This window comes from Coregonus lavaretus, assembly GCF_964263955.1.
Source record: "Coregonus lavaretus genome assembly, chromosome: 1".
In the NCBI taxonomy this organism is placed as follows: Eukaryota; Metazoa; Chordata; class Actinopteri; order Salmoniformes; family Salmonidae; genus Coregonus; species Coregonus lavaretus.
This window is the reverse complement of record NC_139988.1, coordinates 23,242,161-23,270,014: the sequence shown is the minus strand read 5'-3', so window position 1 is coordinate 23,270,014 and position 27,854 is coordinate 23,242,161. Positions and strand designations below refer to the sequence as shown.

At 41.5% G+C, this 27,854-nt stretch overlaps 1 protein-coding gene across 1 annotated transcript in view; it reads left to right on the top strand.

Annotated features, from left to right (window-relative positions):
- The window catches only part of LOC311127040 (syntaxin-binding protein 4-like), a gene marked incomplete at both ends in the record, with an annotated part of 104,076 nt that continues 76,222 nt past the window's right edge, over positions 1–27,854 (top strand). The window contains 5 exons of the mRNA XM_084158789.1: positions 1–56; positions 13,870–13,943; positions 15,935–16,030; positions 18,558–18,630; positions 20,619–20,693. Coding sequence (XP_084014915.1) covers positions 1–56; positions 13,870–13,943; positions 15,935–16,030; positions 18,558–18,630; positions 20,619–20,693 — 374 coding nt within the window. The remainder of the gene's footprint in view (positions 57–13,869; positions 13,944–15,934; positions 16,031–18,557; positions 18,631–20,618; positions 20,694–27,854) is intronic.

Here is a 27,854-nt window from a genome sequence, read left to right as displayed (position 1 = left end):
ATGCCACTGCTGCCTAAGGAGGCAGAACGATTTGATGGGCTATCTCTACTATATTGGTATGTCCCTCTTTCTCATTTTCTTCCTCTATTGCTTAATTCATCTTCTTCACTCTTTTAAAGTCCCAGTGCAGTCAAAAACGTGATTCTCCTGTTTTTTATATATATTTCTACACTATGAGGTTGGAATAATACTGTGAAATTGTGAAAATGATGACAATGCCCTTTTAGTGTAAGAGCGGTTTGAAAAGACCACCTGCAATTTCAGCCTGTTTTGGTGGGATGGAGTTTTGGCATGCCTGGTGTCATCACCAGGCGGTAAATGAGCTAATAAACCAATAAGAAAGAGTTCCAAACCTCTCTGCCAATAACAGCTAGTTTTCAGTTTTCCCTTCCCAACTCAGACCACTCCCAGACAGTCCTAGCAAAAATCTTGCTTGAGAAATTGCTCTCGCTAAGAAGGCATTTAAAAATATTTTTTAACCATTTTGATTGAAAACAATCACCAGTGTTTTCCCTAGGATTTTTTTCAGTAGCGGTGGCAAAGTTACCGTAGGGGGAGGAGGGTAGTGGGCATGGCCAATGGTGCGGTCTCCGACCAAATATTTTATAGGCCCTCCTCTTGGCCGCGTAGACAAACATTTTCTGTTTTGAAGCTAATTTCCTGCAATTCTGCACATTTTGTCATGGGGCAGAGAGAACATTTTACAGTTTTAAAGCTAGTTTCCTGCAATTCTACACATTTTGCCATGGCTTTTGCCGTGTTCTTATGCTATCTGAGTGACTCAAACATTATAACAAAATCTAAATTATACCATGACATTTTTGGAATTTTAGATTACCCCTGACTGGTTGTTAGTTCTCAAAGATGATATGATTAAAAAATATATATATACAGCTCCGAAAGTGTTAAACAAATCAAAATATATTTGATATTTGAGATTATTCAAATAGCCACCTTTTGCCTTGATGAAAGCTTTGCACACTCTTGGCATTCTCTCAACCAGCTTCATGAGGTAGTCTCCTGGAATGCATTTCAATTAACAGGTGTGCCTTCTTAAAAGTTAATTTGTGGAATTTCTTTCCTTCTTAATGCGTTTGAGCCTATCAGTTGTGGTGTGACAAGGTAGGGGGGGTATACAGAAGATAGCCCTATTTGGTAAAAGACCAAGTCCATATTATGGCAAGAGCAGCTCAAATAAGCAAAGAGAAACGGCAGTCCGTCATTACTTTAAGACATGAAGGTCAGTCAATACAGAACATTTCAAGAACTTTGAAAGTTTCTTTGAGTGCAGTCGCAAAAAACATCAAGACCTATGATGAAACTGGCTCTCATGAGGACCACCACAGGAATGGAAGACCCAGAGTTACCTCTGCTGCAGAGGAGAAGTTAATTAGAGTTACCAGCCTCAGAAATTGCAGCCCAAATAAATGCTTCAGAGTTCAAGTAACAGACACATCTCAACATCAACTGTTCATAGGGGACTATGTGAATCAGGCCTTCATAGTCAAATTGCTGCAAAGAAACCACTACTAAAGGACACCAATAATAAGAAGAGACCTGCTTGGGCCAAGAAACACGAGCAATCGACATTAGACCGGTGGAAAGTTGTCCTTTGGTCTGGAGTCCAAATTGGAGATTGTTGGTTCAAACCACTGTGTCTGTGAGACGCGGTGTGGGTGAACGGATGATCTCCGCATGTGTAGTTCCCACCGTAAAGCGTGGAGGAGGAGGTGTTATTGTATGGGGGGGGGGGGGGTGCTTTGATGGTGACACTGTCTGTGATTTATTTAGAATTCAACACACACTTAACCAGCATGGCTACCACAGCATTCGGCAGTGATACGTCATCCCATCTGGTTTGGGCTTAGTGGGACTATCATTTTTTTTTCAACAGGACAATGACCCAACACACCTCCAGGCTGTGTAAGGGCTATTTTACCAAGAAGGAGAGTGATGGAGTGCTGCATCAGATGACCTGGCATCCACAATCCCCCAACCTCAACCAAATTGAGATGGTTTGGGATAAGTCGGATCGCAGAGTGAAGGAAAAGCAGCCAACAAGTGCTCAGCATATGTGGGAACTCCTTCAAGACTGTTGGAAAAGCATTCCAGGTTAAGCTGGTTGATAGAATGCCAAGAGTGTGCAAAGCTGTCATCAAGGCAAAGGGTGGCTATTTCAAGAATCTCAAATATGAAATATATTTTGATTTGTTTAACACTTTTATGGTTACTACATGAGTCCATATGTGTTATTTCATAGTTTTGATTTCTTCACTATTATTCTACAATGTAAAAATAAAGAAAAACCCTTAAATGAGTAGGTGTGTCCAAACTTTTGACTGGTACTGTATATATATGTATATATTAGTGCATTCGGAAAGTATTCAGACCACTTGACCTTTTCCACATTTTGTTACATTACAGCCTTATTCTAAAATGATTGTCAAGGCGTCAGTGTAATGCGGTAGGACGAAGTCAGGCGCAGGACACAGAGCTAATCGATAAAACGTACTTTACTCGTAGGTAATAGAAAGAACAAACCTCCACGCAGGGAGGAACAAACCCGCTCACTTACGACAACCAAAACATGAACAAACACGCACAACATACAGTGTGAGACAGAGGGTTAAATAGGGAAGAAATAACTACATGATGGGAAACAGGTGTGACCAATAAAGACAAAACAAGTCGAACATAGAAACATGGATCGGTAGTAGCTAGTACTCCGGTGAAAATCTCATCAACAAAGGATTGGAAGACTGATGGAGCATTCATCAAACCGTATGGCATGACGAGGTACTCATAGTGCCCAGAGGTGGTACTGAATGCTGTCTTCCACTCATCTCCCTCCCGGATACGCACCAGGTTGTACGCGCTCCTGAAATCCAATTTAGTGAAGAAGCGCGCCCCATGCAATGACTCCGTCATACTAGCAATCAGAGGCAGTGGATAGCTGTATTTTACAGTGATCTGATTAAGACCACGGTAGTCAATGCACGGGCGTAAGCCACCATCCTTCTTCTTCACAAAAAAGAAACTCGATGACACAGGGGAAGTGGAAGGCCGAATGTATCCTTGCCTCAGAGATTCGTTGACATATGTTTCCATAGCCGCCGTCTCTTCCTGTGACAGAGGATACACGTGACTCCGGGGAAGCGCAGCGCCTACTTGGAGGTTTATCGCACAATCCCCCTGTCGATGGGGTGGTAATTGAGTCGCCTTCCTTTTACAGAAGGCGAGAGCCAAAATCAGCATATTCAGGTGGAATGTGCATGGTGGAAACCTGGTTTGGACTTTCCACCGTAGTTGCCCCTACGGAAACACCTACACACCTCCCCGAGCACTGACTTGACCATCCCTTGAGAGCCCTCTGTTGCCATGAATTAGTGGGGTCATGAGAGGTTAACCAGGGAAGCCCGAACACAACTGGAAACGCAGGAGAATCAATCAGATAGACACATTTTTTCCTCATGCCCCTCCTGCGTCTTCATCCAGAGTGGAGCTGTGACCTCCCTAATCAGACCTGACCCTAAAGGGCGACTATCTAGGGCATGGATAGGGAAGGGCACAACAACTGGCACAATAGGAATCCCTAACCTACGGGTAAACTGACGATCAATAAAGTTCCCAGCTGCGCCTGACTCTACTAGCGCCTTATGCTGGGAATGAGAAGAAAACTCTGGAAATACAACATCTATACACATATGCGCAACAGGGAACTCTGGGTGAGTTGGGTGCCTACTCACCTGAAACGGTCCACCAGTGCTCTGCCTACTGCCTCGACTCCTTAAAGACCCTCCCCAGCACCGACCAGCAGTGAGTCCTCTGCGGCCACAGTTGGTGCAGGGGACGGCCCCTCTACCGGTCTCCCTAAGAGTAGCACCTCCGAGCTCCATAGGGGTAGGGTCGGAGGTGCTGGGGGATGTAATGGACGGCCCCTGATCCAGACGTCCGCGGGTGGCCAACAGGTTATCCAGTCGGATTGACATATCCACCAGTTGGTCCAAGTTAAGGTTGGTGTCCCTGCAGGCCAGTTCCCGACGAACGTCCTTCCTTAAGCTGCAACGGTAGTGGTCGATGAGGGCCCTCTCATTCCATCCTGCGCCAGCAGCCAGAGTCCTTAAGTCCAGTGCAAACTCCTGTGCGCTCCTCTTCCCCTGTCTGAGGTGGAATAGACGCTCACCCGCCGCTCTCCCCTCTGGTGGATGATCGAATACCGCCCTAAAGCGGCGGGTAAACTCCTCATAACTTACAGTTGCTGCATCTATTCTTCCCCACTCAGCGTTGGCCCACTCGAGCGCTTTACCGGACAGACAGGAGATTTGCATTTGCCAGAGAACACCAAGATTGGCAAATTCGCCACTGGCGCCCTGTGCTCTTCACAGATGAAAGCAGGTTCACACTGAGCACGTGACAGACGTGACAGAGTCTGGAGATGCCGTGGAGAACGTTCTGCTGCCTGCAACATCCTCCAGCATGACTGGTTTGGCGGTGGGTCAGTCATGGTGTGGGGTGGCATTTCTTTGGGGGGCCGCACAGCCCTCCATGTGCTCGCCAGAGGTAGCCTGACTGCCATTAGGTACCGAGATGAGATCCTCAGACCCCTTGTGAGACCATATGCTGGTGCGGTTGGCCCTGGGTTCCTCCTAATGCAAGACAATGCTAGACCTCATGTGGCTGGAGTGTGTCAGCAGTTCTTGCAAGAGGAAGGCATTGATGCTATGGACTGGCCCGCCCGTTCCCCAGACCTGAATCCAATTGAGCACATCTGGGACATCATGTCTCGCTCCATCCACCAACGCCACGTTGCACCACAGACAGTCCAGGAGTTGGCGGATGCTTTAGTCCAGGTCTGGGAGGAGATCCCTCAGGAGACCATCCGCCACCTCATCAGGAGCATGCCCAGGCGTTGTAGGGAGGTCATACAGGCACGTGGAGGCCACACACACTACTGAGCCTCATTTTGACTTGTTTTAAGGACATTATATCAAAGTTGGATCAGCCTGTAGTGTGGTTTTCCACTTTAATTTTGAGGGTGACTCCAAATCCAGACCTCCATGGGTTGATACATTTGATTTCCATTGATAATTTTTGTGTGATTTTGTTGTCAACACATTCAACTATGTAAAGAAAAAAGTATTTAATAACATTATTTCATTCATTCAGACCCCTGCTGATGTTGTACGTTTGCCCACTGACAAAGAAATGTTCAGTCTATAATTTTAATGGTAGGTTTATTTGAACAGTGAGAGACAGAATAACAACAACAAAATCTAGAAAAACGCATGTCAAAAATGTTATAAATTGATTTGCATTTTAACGAGGGAAAACATGACTTAGTACTTGGTGGCAAAACCCTTGTTGGCAATCACAGAGGTCAGACGTTTCTTGTAGTTGTCACCTGGTTTGCACACATCTCAGGATGGATTTTGTTCCACTCCTCTTTGCAGATCTTCTCCAAGTCATTAAGGTTTTGAGGCTGACGTTTGGCAACTCGAACCTTCAGCTCCCTCCACAGATTTTCTATGGGATTAAGGTCTGGAGACTGGCTAGGCCATTCCAGGACCTTAATGTGTTTCTTCTTGAGCCACTCCTTTGTTGCGTTGGCCGTGTGTTTTGGGTCATTGTCATGCTGGAATACCCATTCACAACCCATTTTCAATGCCCTGGCTGAGGGAAGGAGGTTCTCACCCAAGATTTGACGGTACATGGCCCCGTCCATCGTCCCTTTGATGCGGTGAAGTTGTCCTGTCCCCTTAGCAGAAAAACACCCCCAAAGCATAATGTTTCCACCTCCATGTTTGACGGTGGGGATGGTGTTCTTGGGGTCATAGGCAGTTGATGCCAAAGAGCTCCATTTTGGTCTCATCTGACCACAACACTTTCACCCAGTTCTCCTCTGAATCATTCAGATGTTCATTGGCAAACTTCAGACGGGCATGTATATGTGCTTTCTTGAGCAGGGGGACCTTGCGGGCGCTGCAGGATTTCAGTCCGGCGTAGTGTGTTACCAGTTGTTTTCTTGGTGACTATGGTCCCAGCTGCCTTGAGATCATTGACAAGATCCTCCCGTGTAGTTCTGGGCTGATTCCTCACCGTTCTCATGATCATTGCAACTCCACGAGGTGAGATCTTGCATGGAGCCCCAGGCTGAGGGAGATTGACAGTTATTTTGTGTTTCTTCCATTTGCAAATAATCGCACCAACTGTTGTCACCTTCTCACCAAGTTGCTTGGCGATGGTCTTGTAGCCCATTCCAGCCTTGTGTAGGTCTACAATCTTGTCCCTGACATCCTTGGAGAGCTCTTTGTTCTTGGCCATGGTGGAGAGTTTGGAATCTGATTGATTGATTGCTTCTGTGGTCAGGTGTCTTTTATACAGGTAACAAGCTGAGATTAGGAGAACTCCCTTTAAGAGTGTGCTCCTAATCTCAGCTCGTTACCTGTATAAAAGACACCTGGGAGCCAGAAATCTTTCTGATTGAGAGGGGGTAAAATACTTATTTCCCTCATTAAAATGCAAATCAATTCATAACATTTTTTACATGCGTTTGTCTGGAGTTTTTTGTTGTTATTCTGTCTCTCACTGTTCAAATAAACCTACCATTAAAATTATAGACTGATCATTTCTTTGTCAGTGGGCAAACGTACAAAATCAGCAGGGGATCAAATACTTTTTTCCCTCACTGTATATTATTATTATTATTATTATTATTATTATTATTATTATTATTATTATTATGGTTGGAATTTGGTCCGCAGGCCTACAAAAGGGGGGCGGGCCACCAGTTGCCCAAACCTGCTATAGACAGAGGTTCATAAATAGCCTATAGCAGCTGGAGCCCTGTGACCGGTCCTGACCTATCCTGTATTACTATATTACCGTTGCAGCAGGAGGAAGAAGGGAAGATCTATTAAGTGATAAGTTGAATTGTTGTTTTAACTGTTTCGTCGCTACTCCGCCAGTCACTCACTGTAATGACTCACTCACTGTTTATTGATAAAGGGTTCTATATGTGGTAATGTAGGCTATAGGGTGTTTTCATAATAGTATTTTTGTAGGTTTCAGGAACAAAATCTTTTTAGATATCTTGCTATGAGCCTTGGGAGACAGTGACTGTCCGTCTTGGTCATTGTCTATTGGTCAGTGTAATCTCCTGGGCTAAATTTAGAAATGTGGGCTTTTGTTGTGAAGGGGGCAGGGGATGGGGAACAGCAGAAGAGAGCGGAGAGGACACAATGGGAAGGGAAAGGTGGAGGGGCTGGAGGAGAACAGAAATGACAGGAGAGGAAAGGATGGAAGGGTAGGGGTGGAGAGAAGGAGAGAAGAGGAGATAAGGAGAGAGGAGGGAAGACAGGAGAGGAAAATAAAAGACAGGAAAAGGAGGTGGTAATGATGAAATGAGAGGAGGGGAGGGGAAGGGTATCAATAGGAATGGAAAGAAGAGGCAGATGAGAGGGGGAGAGAAAGGAGAGGAAAGTCAGAAAACCAGGTCAGCTCTTCCTAAATCTGGAATGTCGAACCTCTTGCTGAACCCTTTTCTACTGCTACTTACATGGTCAGTTCAATACAGAGTCCTGAGCAGGGCCGACATAGGCCGTATAAATAAATCTTCCCTATATTTCTTTATTACTTAAAGGGGCAATCTGCGATTGCTACATCCATTTTTACTTTTAAATTAATGATATATAGCCATTGATTCTTGAAGAATATAATTTATAAATGCCTCATGAGCTTAGTTTTACCCCATCTGAACTAAAAATATAAGCTTTTTTTACTCCAATGTTTGTAAATAATGTAATTGTAAACAAACACTGTTTAGCTGGGGTGTCAAACTCATTTTGCCCTGGGGACCGCGGTCTTCAACGAGGTCCGGAGGGTCGCACTGAAAATTAGTTATAATTCTTTGCGTCAAAATCTGCTACATATAGTCCTCTATCCATCATTTTGGGAATTTTCAATGCTCCCTGACTGTTTAGCTTTCATTTCGGTGATTATTAGTGAGCTGGACACAGTCAATAAACTGTATGAATGTAGGTCCATTATCATTTCTACACAGTTTCGATTAGTTTTTTGTCATTTTAAAGTATATTGAGTTAGCGAGCTGGACACAGTCAATAAACTGTATGAATGTAGGTCCATTATAATTTCTATACAGTTTGACACCCCTGCCGTATAGCCTCAACACATGGTTAAAAATATAATTTAAATCTGATAGATGGTCAGTCCTTGCATCCATAGCTATTTTTTTCAGCCCCATACCTCAGCTGTTTACCACATCAATCTCACATTTTTTTCACCCAACGTTTAACCTAAATACAATGACATGGTGAAACGTTTTGTTGACTTCACGTTGAATTCACGTTAGTTGACAACTCAACTAAATGTAAATCAAAACTAGACGTTGAATTGATGTCCGTGCCCAGTGGGATGTAACCTATCAGATATAGAGATATTTGATGAAAACAACAACTATAAGTCAGTGACTGGACTGGAGCTTGATTCTAGTGCAGTACAGTACCTGTGGTGGCCAATTGTGGCTTATTTTCATGATAATGCCATCCAAGTAAAGCACAAATGAGTGAAAGGTCTGGTCGGCAAATATACTGAAAAAGTGCTGGGTACATTGCACAAGCTGATGGGCATTCGATTAAACGGCTGATGGGCATTTACTGACGGCTGAAGTGCATTTACCGACAGCTGATGGGCATTTACCGACGACAACGTCTTTTTTTGGTCCTGTTCGGATGTCTTTTTTTGGTGCAGTCTGGCCCGGCCTTGATTTCAACGTCCAAGGATGTAGATTTTTGGTTCGATCCAGACCAAATCTGAACCAATTATACATATTTGGTTCAGATTTGGTCCGGTCTGGACCATATGCCATTTAGCAGACGCTTTTATCCAAAGCGACTTACAGTCATGTGCGCATACATTTTTTACGTATGGGTGGTCCCGGGGATCGAACCCACTACCCTGGCGTTACAAGCGCCATGCTCTACCAATTGAGCTACAGAGGACCATATGTAAAAGTCCGTAATAGTTTGCAAGCCCTGCCACAGCCGACGAGCGTCGGAGCCGGTGTAGTAGGATTCAATCTTAGTCCTGTATTTACACTTTGCCTGTTTGATGGTTCGTCTGAGGTTATAGCGGGATTTCTTATAAGTGTTCGGGTTAAAGTCCCGCTCCTTGAAAGCGGAAGCTCTACACTTTAGCTCAGTGCGGATGTTGCCTGTAATCCATGGCTTCTGGTTGGGGTATGTACGTACGGTCACTGTGGGAACAACGTCATCGATGCACTTATTGATGAAGCTGGTGACTGATGTGGTATACTCCTCAATGCCATCGGATGAGTCCCGGAACATATTCCAGTCTGTGCTAGCAAAACAGTCCTGTAGCTTAGCATCTGCGTCATATGACCACTTCCGTATTGAGCGAGTCACTGGTACCTCCTGCTTGTAAGCAGGAATCAAGAGGATAGAATTATGGTCAGATTTGCCAAATGGAGGGCGAGAGAGAGCTTTGTATGCAAGTTTTTTTTCCTCTGGTTGCACATGTAACATGCTGGTAGACATGAGGTAAAACAGATTTAAGTTTCCCTGCATAAAAGTCCCCGGCCACTAGGAGCGCCGCCTCTGGGTGAGCATTTTCTTGTTTGCTTATGGCTTTATACAGCTCATTGAGTGCGGTCTTAGTGCCAGCATCGGTTTGTGGTGGTAAATAGACAGCTACGAAAAATATAGATGAACACTCTCTTGGTTAATAGTGTGGTCTACAGCTTATCATGAGTTACTCTACCTCAGGCGAGCAAAACCTTGAGACTTCCTTAATATTTGATTTTGCGCAACAGCTGTTATTGACAAATAGACACAGACCGCCACCTCTTGTCTATATTATCCATGTCGTCATTCAGCCACGACTTTAATGTCCCGTTGGTAGGATAGTTTTGAACAGTTTATTCTCCAATAATTGCACGTTGGCCAATAGGACTGATGGTAGAGGTGGGTTACCCACTAGCCGACGAATTCTAACAAGGCACCCGGACCTGCGTCCCCTGTATCGGCATCTTTTCTTTATGCGAATGACAGGGATTTGGGCCTGGTCCGGTATCTGGAGTAAATCCTTCGCGTTAAAGAAAGAACCTTCGTCCAGTTCGAGTTGAGTAATCGCTGTTCTGATATCCAGAAGCTCTTTTCGGTCATAAGAGACGGTGTCAGAAACATTATGTACAAAATAAGTTACAAACAACGTGAAAAAACACACAAAATAGCACAATTGGTTAGAAGCCCATAAAACGTTAGCCATCTCCTCCGGCGCCAGTCCCAATACATGCTGTATTCTCGACATAGGTCATCCTTTGTAACTACCGCTGTACATACATTTTTCCTACTTATATATTGTTGATACTGTCTATACACACCACCTATTCATATTCCGGACTCTGACATTGCTCGTTCTGATATTGCTCATTCTGATATTTCTTAATTTCTTGTTTCATCTTTTTTTTGTGTATCAGTATTGTACTGTTAGACATTTACTGCACTGCTTGAGCTAGAAACACAAGCATTTTGCTGCACCTGCTTTAACATCTGCTAATCTGTGTATATGGCAAATAAACTTTGATTTGATTTAGTTGAAATGGTATTGTTGGTTTATTCTGTAGTTTGGACTACTTTGAACTTCATTGCTGCCAGTTTTAAGTGCATGTGACAGATGGGAGTTATTTGAATATATATTCTGTTGCAATAGTCAGTTGGCTCCTCTTTCCTATATTAAGAGGCTTGAAAAAATATATTGTGACATAATGCTTACTTCCTTGAGGATTTACAGTGCATTCGGAAAGTATTCAGACCCTTTGACTTTTTCCACATTTTGTTACGTTACAGCCTTAATCTAAAATGTATTAAATTGTTTTTTCCCATCATCTACATATAATACCCCATAATGACAAAGCAAAAACAGCTTTTTAGAAATGTTTGCAAATGTTTTAATAAAACATTTACATAAGTATTCAGTCCCTTTACTCTACTTTGTTGAAGCACATTTGGCAGCGATTACAGCCTCAAGTCTTCTTGGGGATGATGCTACAAGCTTGGCACACCTTTATTTGGGGAGTTTCTCCCATTCTTCTCTGCAGATCCTCTTAAGCTCTGTCAGGTTGGATGAGGAGTGTCACTGCACAGCTATTTTCAGGTCTCTCCAGAGATGTTAGATCGGGTTCAAGTCCTGGCTCTGGCTGGGCCACTCAAGGACATTCAGAGACTTGTCCCGAAGCCACTCCTGCATTGTCTTGGCTATGTGCAAAGGGTCGTTGTCCTGTTGGAAGGTGAACCTTTGTCCCAGTCTGAGGTCCTGAGCGCTTTGGAGCAGGTTTTCATCAAGGATCTCTCTGTACTTTGCTCCGACATATTTCCCTCGATCCTGACTAGTCTCCCAGTCCCTGCCGCTGAAAAACATCCCCTCAGCATGATACTGCCACCACCATGCTTCACCATAGGGATGGTGCCAGGTTTCCTCCAGACGTGATGCTTGGCATTCAGGCCAAAGAGTGCAATCTTGGTTTCATCACACCAGATAATCTTTTTTCTCATGGTCTGAGTCCTTTAGGTGCCTTTTGGCAAACTCCAAGCGGGCTGTCATGTGCCTTTTACTGAGGAGTGGCTTTCTTCTGGCCACTCTACCATAAATGCCTGATGGGTGGAGTGCTGCAGAGATGGTTGTCCTTCTGGAAGGTTCTCCCATCTCCACAGAGGAACTCTGGAGCTCTGTCAGAGTGACCATCCGGTTCTTGGTCACCTCCCTGACCAATGCCCTTCTCCCCCGATTGCTCAGTTTGGCCGGGAGGCCAGTTCTAGGAAGAGTCTTGGTGGTTCCAAACTTCTTCCATTTAAGAATGATGGAGGCCACTGTGTTCTTGGGGACCTTCCCAGATCTGTGCCTTGACACAATCCTGTCTCGGAGCTCTACGGACAATTCCTTCGACCTCGTGGCTTGGTTTTTGCTCTGACATGCACTGTCAACTGTGGGACCTTATATAGACAGATGTGTGCCTTTCCAAATCCTGTCCAATTAATTGAATTTACCACAGGTGGACTCCAATCAAGTTGTAGAAACATCTCAAGGATGATCAATGGAAACAGGATGTACCTGAGCTCAATTTACGAGTCTCATAGCAAAGGGTCTGAACACTTATGTAAATAAGGCAAAATAATTCTAAAAACCTGTTTTTACTTTTTCATTATGGGCTATTGTGTGTAGATTGGTGAGGATTTGTATTTATTTAATCCATTTTAGAATAAGGCTGTAACTTAACAAAATGTGGAAAAAGTCTGAACACTTTCCGAATGCACTGTATGTGCAGTTGAAATTTGGCCATAGAATCAATGACCGAAAAATACGTATTTTCAACATCTGTAAATGATGTATTTTCAATGTCCAGAAAATACGTATTTTTGATGTCCGGAAAATATGTATTTTTGATGTCCGGAAAATATGTATTTTCACTTAGCACGTAAAATGCACCTGATTTCAAAGTCCGGAAAATGCTTATTTTCAACGTCCGGAAAATATGTATTTTTGATGTCTGGAAAATACATATTTTCACCCTTCATTCAGCACCTAAAATGCACCTGACGTCAACGTCTGTGTGTACACTACGTTTGAAACAATTGTATTGACTGTAGTCATCCAATGCCCTAGTTTGAGCCCAAAGCCTTTGTCCTCTGCTTCTTCCTGTGTGTCTGTCCAGAGGATTACCTTGCCTGCCCTGTCCTGTCCTCCCAGGTCTGCAGATTGGCAGCAGTGTGTTCCAATACCTAATGCACCTGTTTAGACTGTAATTACTTTTTCATAATTGAAAAGATCTAGAAGCTCTTTGCTGCTGTAACCTATTTACTCCTATCGGTGACGCAGCTTGCAATGAAACTTACACACACACACACACACACACACACAGGCACACGTTTTCTTTCCCTGGGGGGAGATATCGACTGAAGTACTCATACTGTATACAGTATAAGGCCAGGAATTTTTCCTGTTGACGGATTCAGAAAGAAACTCCTGGCCCTTACTATATTAAATCATTAGGGCAACGAAGACTTTTCCCTGATCACATGAGCTGTCCTGGAAAAACTTCTGACCTTGTACAATGTACCAGCATAATGGCATTAATTCTCAACAACAAATCTTCTTTTCAGATTGGGCTAAGTCCTTGGTTATTACTGTCATATGGTGCATTTTAATGCTGAGAATGGCTCAGAGGGAGATTGGTCTGGACAGCCTGAGCTGATGTGATGCTGCCAGTCAAATTCCCTGTGAAGAGATGAGACATTGTATTTTTGTTTTCCCCTGATGCTAAAACCCTGTCAGTCTGTGTCTGGCGGCTGCTTCTGACCCCACATACACTCCCAACGCACCGACACACACACCCACCTCACACACTCTCACCTCAAACTCTCCACACACACTTGCAGCTGCTCTGGACGCCCACACACACTTCCTACACACACTCTCTCTGCACACTCTTGCGGCAGCTCCTGACACATCTCATCCCAGCTCGTCTCTAAAGCCAGTCCACAGCTGGTTATGGAACTAATTGGTGTCGCTCTGGGAACCTATTCTAACGAAATTCTTTGGACAATGATTCAATTACATCTCGAGACCGAAGATGAAAGCTCATTCGACGAACCCTGTGACTGTGAGAGGTGTCCACTCTTTCTCTCTTGCTTTCTCTCTTCCTTTAACTCTTCCATTCTCTCCCTCTATCCATCATAAGTCTTCTTCTTTCTCCGTCGACGAGGAAGGGCTTAATATTTATTTGTCAAATGGTAAACGTTGGGATGACGTGACAGAGGAGGTGTTTGTGTGTTCCAGGACTATCATGGGACCTCACGGCATCAACCGGGCCATCGAGAGACTGGAGTTCTGTGACTGCAAGAAAGGACTGGGTCAGTATAGAACTTGACCTCTTATGTGATGTGCATTATGAATACATGTAGCTACAGTGAGTGTATACATTTGAAGTCGGAAGTTTACATACACTTAGGTTGGAGTCATTAAAACTCGTTTTTCAACCACTCCACAAATTTCTTGTTAACAAACTATAGTTTTGGCAAGTCGGTTAGGACATCTACTTTGTGCATGACACAAGTAATTTTTCCAACAGTTGTTTACAGACAGATTATTTCAATTATAATTCACTGTATCACAATTCCAGTGGGTCAGAAGTTTACATACACTAAGTTGACTGTGCCTTTAAACAGCTTGGAAAATTCCAGAAAATGATGTCATGGCTTTAGAAGCTTCTGATAGGCTAATTGACATCATTTGAGTCAATTGGAGGTGTACCTGTGGATGTATTTCAAGGCCTACCTTAAAACTCAGTGCCTCTTTGTTTGACATCGTGGGAAAATGAAAAGAAATCAGCCAAGACCTCAGAAAAGAAATTGTAGACCTCCACAAGTCTGGTTCATCCTTGGGAGCAATTTCCAAACGCCTGAAGGTACCACATTCATCTGTACAAACAATAGTACGCAAGTATAAACACCATGGGACCATGCAGCCGTCATACCGCTCAGGAAGGAGACGGGATCTGTCTCCTAGAGATGAACGTACTTTGGTGCGAAAAGTGCAAATCAATCCCAGAACAACAGCAAAGGACCTTGTGAAGATGCTGGAGGAAACAGGTACAAAAGTATCTATATCCACAGTAAAACAAGTCCTATATCGACATAACCTGAAAGGCCGCTCAGCAAGGAAGAAGCCAATGCTCCAAAACAGCCATAAAAAAGCCAGACTACGGTTTGCAACTGCACATGAGGACAAAAATCATACTTTTTGGAGAAATGTCCTCTGGTCTGATAAAACAAAAATAGAACTATTTGGCCATAATGACCATTGTTATGTTTGGAGGAAAAAGGGGAACGCTTGCAAGCCGAAGAACACCATCCCAACCGTGAAGCACGGGGGTGGCAGCATCATGCTGTGGGGGTGCTTTGCTGCAGGAGGGACTGGTGCACTTCACAAAATAGGAAGGCATCATGAGGAAGGACAATTATGTAGATATATTGAAGCAACATCTCAAGACATCAGTCAGGAAGTTAAAGCTTGGTCGGAAATGGGTCTTCCAAATGGACAATGACCCCAAGCATACTTCCAAAGTTGTGACAAAATGGCTTAAGGACAACAAAGTCAAGGTATTGGAGTGGCCATCACAAAGCCCTTACCTCAATCCTATAGAAAATATGTGGGCAGAACTGAAAAAGCGTGTGCGAGCAAGGAGGCCTACAAACCTGACTCAGTTACACCAGCTCTGTCAGGAGGAATGGGCCAAAATTCACCCAACTTATTGTGGGAAGCTTGTGGAAGGCTACCCGAAACGTTTGACCCAAGTTAAACAATTTAAAGGCAATGCTACCAAATACTAATTGAGTGTATGTAAACTTCTGACCCACTGGGAATGTGATGAAAGAAATGAAATAAATCATTCTCTCTACTAATATTCTGACATTTCACATTCTTAAAATAAAGTGGTGATCCTAACTGACCTAAGACAGGGAATTTTTACTAGGATTAAATGTCAGGAATTGTGAAAAACTGAGTTTAAATGTATTTGGCTAAGGTGTATGTAAACTTCCGACTTCAACTGTATATGTTTTATAAAGCTATAACTGGGGCCCAGTGGTTTCCCTGGTCAGGTTATGTAGGAAAAACTCTTGGCTCTAGTAATAAATGTTTATTATATAAAGTCTAAGGGCGACATTTCCCCCCGCAAAAACTAGCTAACACACTGCAACATTCTAAATAATGGCAGCTTCGATATTGTACCTCGCAATTGCCCTAAATGTACTATCTGCTTGATAGAAGGCCCTATAGACTTTATCCACTGGTGGTTCATATAAATTGTTAACCTTACTTCTGTCTCTTGTTTCTCATCCAGGGGTGAAAATCATAGGTGGCTACAGAGATCAAACACGGGAGGAGTTTGGGATCTTCATCAAGCGGGTGTTACCGGGAGGTCTGGCTGCTCAGGATGGTACGTTAATGTCTGGTTGTTGTTGTTTTTTTGTTTTGCTTTTGTTTTGTCTCATTTACTGCTATGTTGATAATAAGACTGTCAAAGTTAAAGTGTTAATTGAAGTTAACTTTTGAAATTTTTAATGCCGTAGATGTTTTTGAAGCAGTTAATCGCATCTCCATTTCTTCACCCAAAAGTCTGTTTCCGCACGGACCCTTTTAAGCGCAACACACACACGCGCTTTGCTGTGCTCACTGAGGTGTAATATTAGACGGGTGAATATATATAATTTGCAAATAAATTCATAAGAAATCCTACAATGTGTTTTCTGGATTTTTTTTCCTCATTTTGTCTGTCATAGTTGACGTGTACCTATGATGAAAATTACAGGCCTCTCTCATCTTTTTAAGTGGGAGAACTTGCACAATTGGTGGCTGACTAAATACTTTTTTTCCCCACTGTACATGACTCTGAGATTTGTCGCGCAATCCCCCGCCCGATGGGATGGTAATTTGGTCGTATGCGTTTTGGAAAACGCGTGCGCCAAGTCGAGGTATTCGGGGGGAATGCACACGGTGGAGGTTGTGTCTGGACTTTCCACTCTCGCGACCACCCTGTGAGAACCCTCTGCGGCCATGACAAGGTGGGATCGTGTAGTGCTAGCCAGGGAAGGCCCAACACAACAGGGAAATCAGGGGACTCAATAATATAAAGGTGATTTGCTCCCTATGGGTCTCCTGCTTAATCATAGTGACTGGTGCTGTAACCTCCCTAACAAAACCTGACCCTAATGGTCGACTGTCAAGTGCTTTGATGGGCAATGGAATGGGTAGGGGAACCAATGTAATACATAGACTATTAGCTAAAGACCTGTCCATAAAGTTCCCAGCTGCGCCTGAATCGACCAGCGCCTTACACTGGGGAACTACTGTGTAATCAGGGAAGTGGACGTGGCTGGTGAAGTGCGCAGCACAGGGCTCTGAATGAGTGTGGGTTTGTGCTACCTGGAGTGACGCGAGAGTGCCCTGCCTTCCGCCTCCAGACCCATAAGAACTCTGTCGACAGCGTGAAGCAGTATGTCCTTTCTTGCCACAAGAGTTACATTGGATCTGTCGTCCTCTGTTCTCCCAGATCGCTGCACCACCCAGCTCCATTGTAACATGATCCGGGTTGAGGGGGGGTGAAATGGGCAGGACCCTTCCAGGACGTCCTCTCGAAGCCAGTAAGTTGTCCAACCGGGTGGCCATGTCCACCAGTTGGTTGAAGGTCAACGTGGTATCCCGGCAGGCTAGCTCCCTTCGGACGTCCTCTCGCAGGCTGCACCGGAAGCGGTCAATGAGGGCCCGCTCATTCCACCCGGACCCAGCCGCTAGAGTTCTAAACTCCAGGGCAAAGTCCTGCGCGGTCCTCGTCCCCTGCCTCAGATGGACCAGCCGCTCGCCTGCCTCTCTTCCTTTGGGGGGGGTGATCAAAGACTGCCTGGAAGAGGCGAGAAGACTTCCTGGAACGCGTCTCCTCCTTCACTCTAGACCACGTTGACCCACTCCAAGGCTTTCCCCGAGAGGCAGGAGACAAGGGCGGACACCTTCTCTCGACCCAATGGAACCGGGCTGATGGTTGAAAAATAGAGGTCCAACTGCAGGAGGAAACCCTGGCAGCTAGTTATGCTAACGTTTGCTAGCTAGCTAACCAAACGAGAATGTTTACAATGCCATGGCTGAATGCCTCTTGATTTAATCAGAACAGAACATCCATTCCATTTAGCTACTGTTTTTGATGTAGTTCTCAGGTCAAAAGATTTAAAGTAACAATCCAGTGTTTCCACATTTCTATGAAATACAATAGTAAATTAAAATATGAGTGAAATAGTTTTCCTTCCAATTTTGTATTTATTAAGTATGTTAAAAATCTGCTTTTCAACAACAGAATGGGGTGGGCGTATACCGGTCATTAACGTGAGTAGACCGCTGATTGGCCAGCTTATCCTCCTCAGACGTCATCCTCTATGAGGAAATAGCAACCATTTTTTAAACGGTCTGTTTGAGATACAAGTTTGAGGTTGAGTTTTTCCAAGTGTTTTTTCTCCAATTTATGCTTTGGCCACAAACACGAGTATATGATGAGTCAACAACATTATTTGGGTATGAGTTAACAGAATATGAACTTTTATAAGTGCAATTTTCCCTGGACAGTTACTTTAAGCAAATTATCCCAATTCTAGTAGTAGCAGCTTGTGACTACTTAATGTTGAAGAACATGGATAAGTAGCCTAGGCTATATTTAATAGCTGTATTATATTTTACACGAACTCAGACCTGGCTGAGCTGTTGTTATTGTCTTAGAATAGAGTTTATTATGTGTTTTCTTCCCCTATAATCAAAATATATTATTCCTACAACCCAATGTAGCGCGATTAATTGAATTAATTGCACAGAAAAACATGTAATTAACTCTATATTTTTTTTGTATCGTTTGACAGCCCTAGTTGATAAACAACCTCTATTGCTGATGATGGCAAAATGCTCTTTATCTCTCTCTGTTCCAGGGCGGCTTAGAACAGGCGACCTCGTTTTGGAAGTCAATAATATGAGTTTAGGAGGACGAGTAACCAACGAGAGGTAGGTCAGTAGTGCACAGTGGTAGACTCTGAACCTAAGGTGTGAATGACGCTGCACTAGATTTCTTGTTTATTCTTACTGATCCTTAACTTATTAGTCTCTAAAGCATGTTTCATTGGCTTTTGTCTTTCAAACATGTTTTCAACTCAGGAGTAAACTACTTGCATGCCACACGTTGAATAAAAAAACAACTGGATTTTGTACAAGAGGGCTATGATGTGAATGTGTATGTCTACTGTATCTACAGTGCATTCGGAAAGTATTCAGACTCTTTGACTTTTTCCACATTTTATTAGGTTACAGCCTTGTTCTAAAATTGATGAAATTGTTTTCTCCCCCTCTTCAATCTACACACAATACCCCATAATGACAAAGCATAAACAGGTTTTGTGAAATGTTTGCAAATGTATTAAAAATAACAAATGGAAATATCACATTAACAGAAGTATACAGACCCTTTACTCAGTACTTTGTTGAAGCACCTTTGGCAGCGATTACAGCCTCCAGTCTTCTTGGGTATGACGTAACAAGCTTGGCACACCTGTATTTGGGGAGTTTCTCCCATTTTTCTCTGCAGATCCTCTCAAGCTCTGTCAGGTTGGATGGGGAGCGTTGCTGCACAGCTATTTTCAGGTCTCTCCAGAGATGTTTGATTGGGTTCAAGTCCGGGCTCTGGCTGGGCCACTCAAGGACATTCAGAGACTTGTCCCAAAGCCACTCCTGTGTTGTCCTTTTGGAAGGTGAACCTTCGCCCCAGTCTGAGGTCCTGAGAGCTCTGGAGCAGGTTTTCATCAAAGATCTCTCTGTACTTTGCTCCCTTCATCTTTCCCTCGATCCTGACTAGTCTCCCAGTCCCTGCCGCTGAAAAACATCTCCACAGCATGATGCTGCCACCACCATGCTTCACCGTAGGGATGGTGCCAGGTTTCCGACAGACATGACGCTTGGCATTCAGGCCAAAGAGTTCAATCTTGATTCCATCAGACCAGATAATCTTGTTTCTCATGGTCTGAGTCCTTTAGGTGCCTTTTGGCAAACTCCAAGTGGGCTGACATGTGCCTTTTACTGAGGAGTGGCTTCCGTCTGGCCACTCTATCATAATGGCCTGATTGGTGGAGTGCTCCAGAGATGGTTGTCCTTCTGGAAGGTTCTCCTATCTCCAAAGAGGAACTCTGGAGCTCTTTCAGAGTGACCATTGGGTTCTTGGTCACCTCCCTGACCAAGGCCCTTCTCCCCCGATTGCTCAGTTTGGCCGGGCGGCCAGCTCTAGGAAGAGTCTTGGTGGTTCCAAACTTTTTCCATTTAAGAATGATGGAGGCCACTGTGTTCTTGGGGACCTTCAATGCTGCAGACTTTTTTTGGTACCCTTCCCCAGATCTGTGCCTCGACACAATCCTGTCTCGGCGCTCTACGGACAATTCCTTCGACCTCATGGCTTGTTTTTTTTTGCTCTGACGTGCACTGTCAACTGTGGGACCTTATATAGACAGATGTGTGCCTTTCCAAATCATGTCCAATCAATTGAATTTACCACAGGTGGACTCCAATCAAGTTGTAGAAACATCTCAAGGATGATCAATGGAAACAGGATGCACCTGAGCTCAATTTCGAGTGTCATAGCAAAGGGTCTGAATACTTATGTCAATAAGGTATTTAAACAAATATATATATAAATTGCAAACATTTCTGAAAATCAGTTTTTGCTTTGTCATTATAGGATATTGTGTGTAGATTGATGAGGACATTTTTTAGTTTAATCAATTTTAGAATAAAAGGCTGTAACTTAACAAAATGTGGAAAAAGTCAACTGAAGGTGTTATGTCCGGTTGGAGAACCACCTTTGTATGTCCCAAATGGCACCCTATTCCCTATGGGCCCTGGTCAAAAGTAGTGCACTATAAAGGGAATAGGGTGCCATTTGAGACACATCATTTCCTGAACCTGGGTGTAGTGTTAAAACTGCTCTCCTCTCTCCTGTGGTCCTATAGGGCGGTTGATATCCTCCGGTCAGCGTCAGCCTCCAATCACATATCTCTGATGGTTGCCAGGGACGATGACAGCAGGTAAATTCATCAGAAGTTTTACCATTCTTGGTCTTGGTTGAAATTATTTATCCTCTGGAGCATTTTACCAATCATTTCAAACTCTTCTTAAAAGTTCCATTCCTGACCTCAAAGTACAGTATACTAAAATGCAACACACAGTCTTGTCTGATGCAGGTTTAGATTTGTGCTGTGTCACTGAGTGAAGGAGTTACACTATTATAATCACTGTACTGTGTTCTGTGGGGGGGAATTACAGTACCATTAGAAATACAGATATTTTCTCACAATGCACCATAATTTACAGTATGCTGTAGTTAAACATTTTAGATTTTTTTAATGGTTGATAATATCTAAAATTACCGTATAAATGACATTTTTCCGTTGCAGTGTAGTGCTTAGCCTATCTGAGGTTGTGTGTAGTCTACGTACGGTAGTGTGCACTACGTCAGAGTACTTCATCATTGTTGTCATTACTGAACGAGGGTTAATCTTGTTAGGAGCTGAGTGGTGATAAACCCCTTGATTTGTTTTTTATAAATCTAAAAATAGGGCTAATACAGTAAGAACATTAAGGGGCTTTGGTAGTGTTCACTCATAAACAGACAAGGCGTCCGACATGGCACCCTATTCTTCTATTGTATTATAATGTATAATACAATAATATAATGCATAATTTATATATATATATATATATATATATATATATATATATGTTATAATGTTAGGAATATTATATTCCTAACCAGAGCCCTGGTCAAAAATAGTGCACTATATAGGGAATAGGGTGACAGAAACAGAGAGTCTTGACGAAGCCTTAGGGAAGAAAGGTAGAGTGTTGCGTAACAATATTTGAGGCCTTGATGTATCAATACTATAATAATATAATAATATATGCCATTTAGCAGACGCTTTTATGCAAAGTGACTTACAGTCATGTGTCAAATGTGCAGATTCAGAAAACTGCTTATGACAGGACAGATAAAGCACATTCATTCAGAGCTGCGATGGTGTTTGCTTCTGACCTCAGTCAGCACAGTAAGCCGTCTTTCAGGAAATAAATATTATGTAACACAACCCCTAGTTTTTGATCTATTGCATTCGGCACATTTTTCAGCATACTTCATAGTTATATTAGAATGATGCAGTTACCAACCTATGCCAATGAGAGATAGCCAAAGTGATATATAGAAACATCTAAAGTTCATCAATCAAGACTTGATCTGAAAGCAGAGCTGCTCTGAAACAAAGAGCTCAAAGCAGTGTTTTGTTCGAGACCACCTAATGTGAGACCGATTCAAGACCAAGACCGAAGAAAATCGAGTCTGTGTCAAGACCAACACCGGAGGGGCGAGACCGAGTTAAGACCGAGACCGGGACAAGGGGGTCCAAGACCAAATCAAGACCGAGACCAGAAAAATGCGAGTCCAATTCAAGACCATGATTGGAATTTTGTCAAATCACCACCATAATAAGAGTTCAAAATGTCCAGTATTTCTGTGTTTATATTTCAGAACAACATATTGATGCATGCTGAGGGAAAATAGAGACGCTCTACAAATTATTACTAACCCAAACACAGTGGGGAACAATGGGCCTTCTACGCCTTCAGAGAAGAACTAAGGATTTATAAAATAATGATTATAATAATATAATAATTATTATATTATTATTTTCAATGATGTTCTGATTTAATCTCTTCAGTTTTTGTTGGAAAGGAAAGGGTTAACACTGAAGAGAAAAAAATATCCAATCAGGATTTTTCTTTGCTGGTCTCTGGGGAGATAAGTTTAGCTATCTAAATCAGCCATTGGGTAGGCCATCAGAAGCTAGATAAAGGCACCTGCCATTCAGCTGTATTAGGGCAACATTTTGGAGTGACAGTGGAATCAACCAATCACATTTTGACTTAATGGGTGGAACCGTTTTTACAAAAACATGGAAATGTATGCCTTCTTGAAGGCGAACAGGTCACTGCGCAAAATCTTTCCCAGCAGGTGTTATCAAAAAGGATGTTGCTAATTTGTTAGCTTCTCCATTTTAAAGAATAACTTTCAACAAGAAGTTAAGTTTCAAATGATCTGTGTTTTTTTTATTGCAGCATGCTTGATGTTGTTAGCCATCTCTTTGAAAATAACTTGCGTGTGAAACATTGTTACATTTAAAGTGGAACTGACAGCATTTTAGCAACATCAAATCTTATACAATGGCAATCCGGGTTATGTTAGAATCCTACGCGTGAACTGCCGACATTATTACGCATATTAATTGATAATGATGGAAAATAGGATATGCATAATTTTAAAAAAATAGTTATATATATATATATAGAGGTGAAAGCATTGGAAATGCTTTTGGCGGTTAATCTGCTTCTGTTTTGTGGGTGGTACTGTGTGCTGTTTTCGATGGATGGGTCCTGGCCTCTCGGGGCCTTAGGGATACGGAGGGACGTGGGTGGGATGCTGATCACTGGAATGACGGCTCAACTTGGGATGGGGAGGGGCTTTAGCGGGGGAATTAGTGGAGAACAATTGAAGGGTTACTCCGTAGCAATGCAAATATCACGGTACAGCTATATGGACACTCAATCATTACGCTATTTTTTATTGGTAAATTTACAAACATATATAATAATAAATAGACTTGAAACTTGTATCTCATTATGGTGTATGGTGAAATAAGTATAGCCAGTTATAATTGTAATGGCTTAGCTGATAATAACAAAAGAAGAACAATATTTACATGGCTCAAAGAGAAGGAATATAATATCTATTGTATACAGGAAACTCATTCAATAATTCGAGATGAAGTAGCGTGGAAAAAAGAATGGGGGGGGGGGGGAAATATACTTCTCCCATGGGCAAAGAAATTCAAAAGGGGTGATGATATTAATTAATAGTAATTTCGATCCGAATGTGCAAATTGTACAAATAGATACACAATGTAGATGGATTATTTTAAATATGTTATTGGACCATAAACAGATATGGCTCATTAACCTTTACGGACCAAATAATGATGATCCACAATTCTTTGACAATATATATAATAAATTATCAAGCCTGCAAGCAACTCAAGACAATATTATTATGGTGGGGGATTATAATACTGTTTTAAATAGCTCAATGGACCGTAAAGGAAATCACACCACAAACAATCACCCACATGCTCTTAAGGAAATTGTGAATGTCATGGATACATTAGAACTAGTAGATATATGGAGGCTTAAATATACTGATCTAGTGAGATATACATGGCGGAGACTGAATCAAGCTAGTCGTCTTGACTTCTTTCTTATCTCATTCTCGTTGGCACCAAAAGTAAAAAAAAGTGTTGATAGGGGACAGAATGCGGTCGGACCATCATATAATAGGCATATACATTACTCTTACTGAATTTCCACGTGGGCGAGGATATTGGAAATCTAATCAAAGCCTATTGGATGATAATTTATTTATAATTAGAACAAAGGAATTTATAACTGACTTTTTCCAACATAACATAGGTACAGCGAATCCCCTTATTGTATGGGACACCTTTAAATGTGCCTTTAGAGGTCATGCAATTCAGTACTCATCTCGAAAACAAAAGCAATTTAGGTCAAAATAGTTTATACTAAGAAAGGAAATAGAAAGTCTAACAGAACAGATAGATGGCAATAAAAACTGTAACATAGAGGCTCAGAATAAATTAGAGGAAAAACAAAAAGAAATGGAGAAACTTATTCAAGAAAGATCAAGTGTAATATATTATAAAAATAAAGCAAACTGGATGGAATATGGGGAAAAATGCGCAAAATTCTTTTTTAATCTTCAACATAGGAATGCTACCAAAAAGAACTTAATGAAACTGGTTACAATTGACGGAGTCACCCATAATTCACCAAATGATATTTTGAAGGAAGAAACAAAGTACTTTAAGCATATGTTTTATTTTCAGTCGCCCCCATCTCCTCTAACTGAAGCTAATTGTAGAGATTTTTTTTCTATTGATAATGTCAAATTAACAGCCACACAGAAAGACTCATGTGAAGGTGAAATTACAGAGGAGGAACTTCTGGATGCAATTAAGTCTGGGAAAACTCCAGGGTTGGATGGCATACCAGTCGAGGTATACCAAACCTTTTTTGATATACTAAGAGGACCGTTATTAGCATGTTTTAACCACTCCTATGTAAATGGTAGATTATCTGACACTCAAGAAGAAGGTCTGATCTCATTATTACTGAAACAGGATACAAGTGGAAAATATAAAGATCCAGTCCATTTACAAAATTGGAGGCCCCTTATACTTCAGTGTTGTGATGCAAAAATCCTAGCAAAATGTATAGCGCATAGAATTAAAAAGGTATTGTCGGATATTATTCATTCTAATCAGACAGGTTTTTTACATGGAAGATACATTGGAGATAATATAAGGCAAGTATTGGAAACAATATAACACTATGGAAAATATGGGAAACCAGGCCTGCTATTCATAGCAGACTTCGAAAAGGCATTTGATCAAGTTCGACTGGGGTTTATATATAAATGCCTGGAGCATTTCAATTTTGGAGAATCTCTTATAAAATGGGTCAACATCATGTATAGTAACCCTAGGTGTAAAATAGTAAATAATGGCTATTTCTCAGAAAGTTTTAAACTGTCAAGAGGAGTGAAACAAGGTTGTCCACTATCGGCATATCTATTTATTGTGGCCATCGAGATGTTAGCTATTAAAATCAGATCCAATAATAATATCAGAGGATTAGAAATATAGAGCTTAAAAACAAAGGTGTCATTGTATGCTGATGATTCATGTTTTCTTTTAAATCCACAACTAGAATCCCTCCACAGCCTCATAGAGGATCTAGATACATTTTCTAACCTCTCTGGATTACAACCAAATTATTATTATTATTAAATATTAAAGCATTAGACCTATCACTAAAAGCTTCAGTCATACAAACGTTATACTTAAATCCGAACTGGTTCTCAAGCAAATTAGTAAGATTGTCTCACCCAATGTTCAAGAAAGGCCTTTTTCCCTTTATTCAGATTACAACCTCTCACTTTCAGTTATTTGAAAAGGAAATAATCTCCCAAATGTCACTATTTCTAAAACAAGCCGTAGAAAGTTGGTTGCAATTTCAATTTAATCCTCCAGAAACGACAGAACAAATAATGCAACAAATATTGTGGTTAAATTCAAATATACTAATTGACAAAAAACCTTTATTTTTTGACAGAATGTTTAAAAAAGGTATAATCTTCGTAAATGATATCATCGGTAGGACTGGTGGAGTTATGTCGCACATGCAGCTGACAAAAACATATGGAAATGTCTGCTCTACCCAAAATTACAACCAAATAATTGCAGCCTTACCGCAAAAGTGGAAGAGGAAAGTGGAAGGGGGAGAAAGTAAGGAACTTGTCTGTCGGCCTTGCATTAAAGAACATAATTGGTTAAGGAAAACTGTGATAAATAAAAAAGTATATCAGTTTCACTTAAGGACCAAAGGATTGACAGCCGTCCCATTTAGATTGTTTATGAACTGACACGCAAAACGATACCGGATTCAAAAATTAGAATCTTTCAATTTAAATTATTATATAAAATTCTTGCTACCAATAGAATGTTATTTATATGGGGGATACAATCTTCCCAGCTCTGCAGATTTTGCTGTGAAGAGACAGAATCATTAGATCATTTGTTTTGGTTCTGTCCATTTGTAGCTTGTTTTTGGACACAGGTCCAGGAATGGCTAAAGGATTGCAATATTTACCTGGAACTAACCTTGCAGATAGCATTACTGGGTGATCTGAAAAGTCATAGTCAATCAATCAATAATATAATAATACTTTTAGCAAAAATGTTTATTTTAATTCACAATCTGTAGAAGCAATGAGAATAGAAAGGTTCAGAACTTTTGTAAAACATCACAGTACGGTTGAAATATATATGGCAAATAGAAATCCTATATGGATGGTGTTAAGAGATGGATGGGAGGTATTGAATAGAGTTGAAGGATGGGACTAATAACAAATAACAACAAATAATAACAAAGATAGCTAATAATGTAAGCATACTGTGTCCATAATAAGTATATAGGTTGTATGTTGGGAGCTTTTGGGAAAGAGCACAGTTAGAAAGATATGGCATATAGAAGCAAACCGGATGGACATCATGAAAATGATCGGAGAGGTTGAGAGTAGAAGAAGTTCAGGAGCAATAAAAATAAAAATAAATATATATAATAGAATTATTGTAAAATTAACTCTGTCCATAAGGTGTAGATAGTAAGTATAGACCGGAAGTAGAGGCCTGGGCATTGTTGTTCACTAATTTACTCCAAGTAGGGAAAGGATGGTGGGGTTGAAAAGTAATAAAGGGGAGAATATATATATATATATATATATATATATATATATATATATATATATATATATATATATATATATATATATATATATATATATAAAACATGGGGGATTGGAAGTGATGCAGATAATTACATTGATAGAAGATACAATCTATCTGCAATATTAAGCTGATCCATTCCCCCCAAAAAAGATAAAATAAAAAATAAATAAAAATAACATCAAATCTTATTAAAATCTGTTCATATACAAGCCCAGGAAGAATTACACTTTTTTAAACATTTTCTGACAAGCGACCACTTAAATATGGTCACGTTTTCACAAATTCTTAGAATGTTTGGGAATTTGTGAATATTCTATAGCAATATAGAGTGGAAAGCTGACATGCGTTTGGACAATTAATATAGACACTGCAGGAAATAAAATGGAATAAAAACATCTGTCTTGTTCAACTGTAAGTCGCTCTGGATAAGAGCTTCTGCTAAATGACTAAAATGTAATGTAAATGTCCAAGACCGGAGTCTACACAGACCGGTGCACTATAGCCAATCAGAGCTACAGTAGGCCTTTATACAAACAAGCCATTTGCCACATGGGCCTGCCATCATTCACTTTGAATCTTACTGTGTGTTTACAGGCAGTTGCAACAGTGCAACTTTAGATCGTTAGAACGCATTCGCCAAAAGCCACAAAATACACCTGAATGGATTTCTGCAAATATGTAAACACCACTGGAGTCCTCTTACATTTGGGAACTTTACAGTCCTATTGATCAAACAACCATGAAAAGGTAGGCTCTCTCTCCCTCAATTATGCACAACAA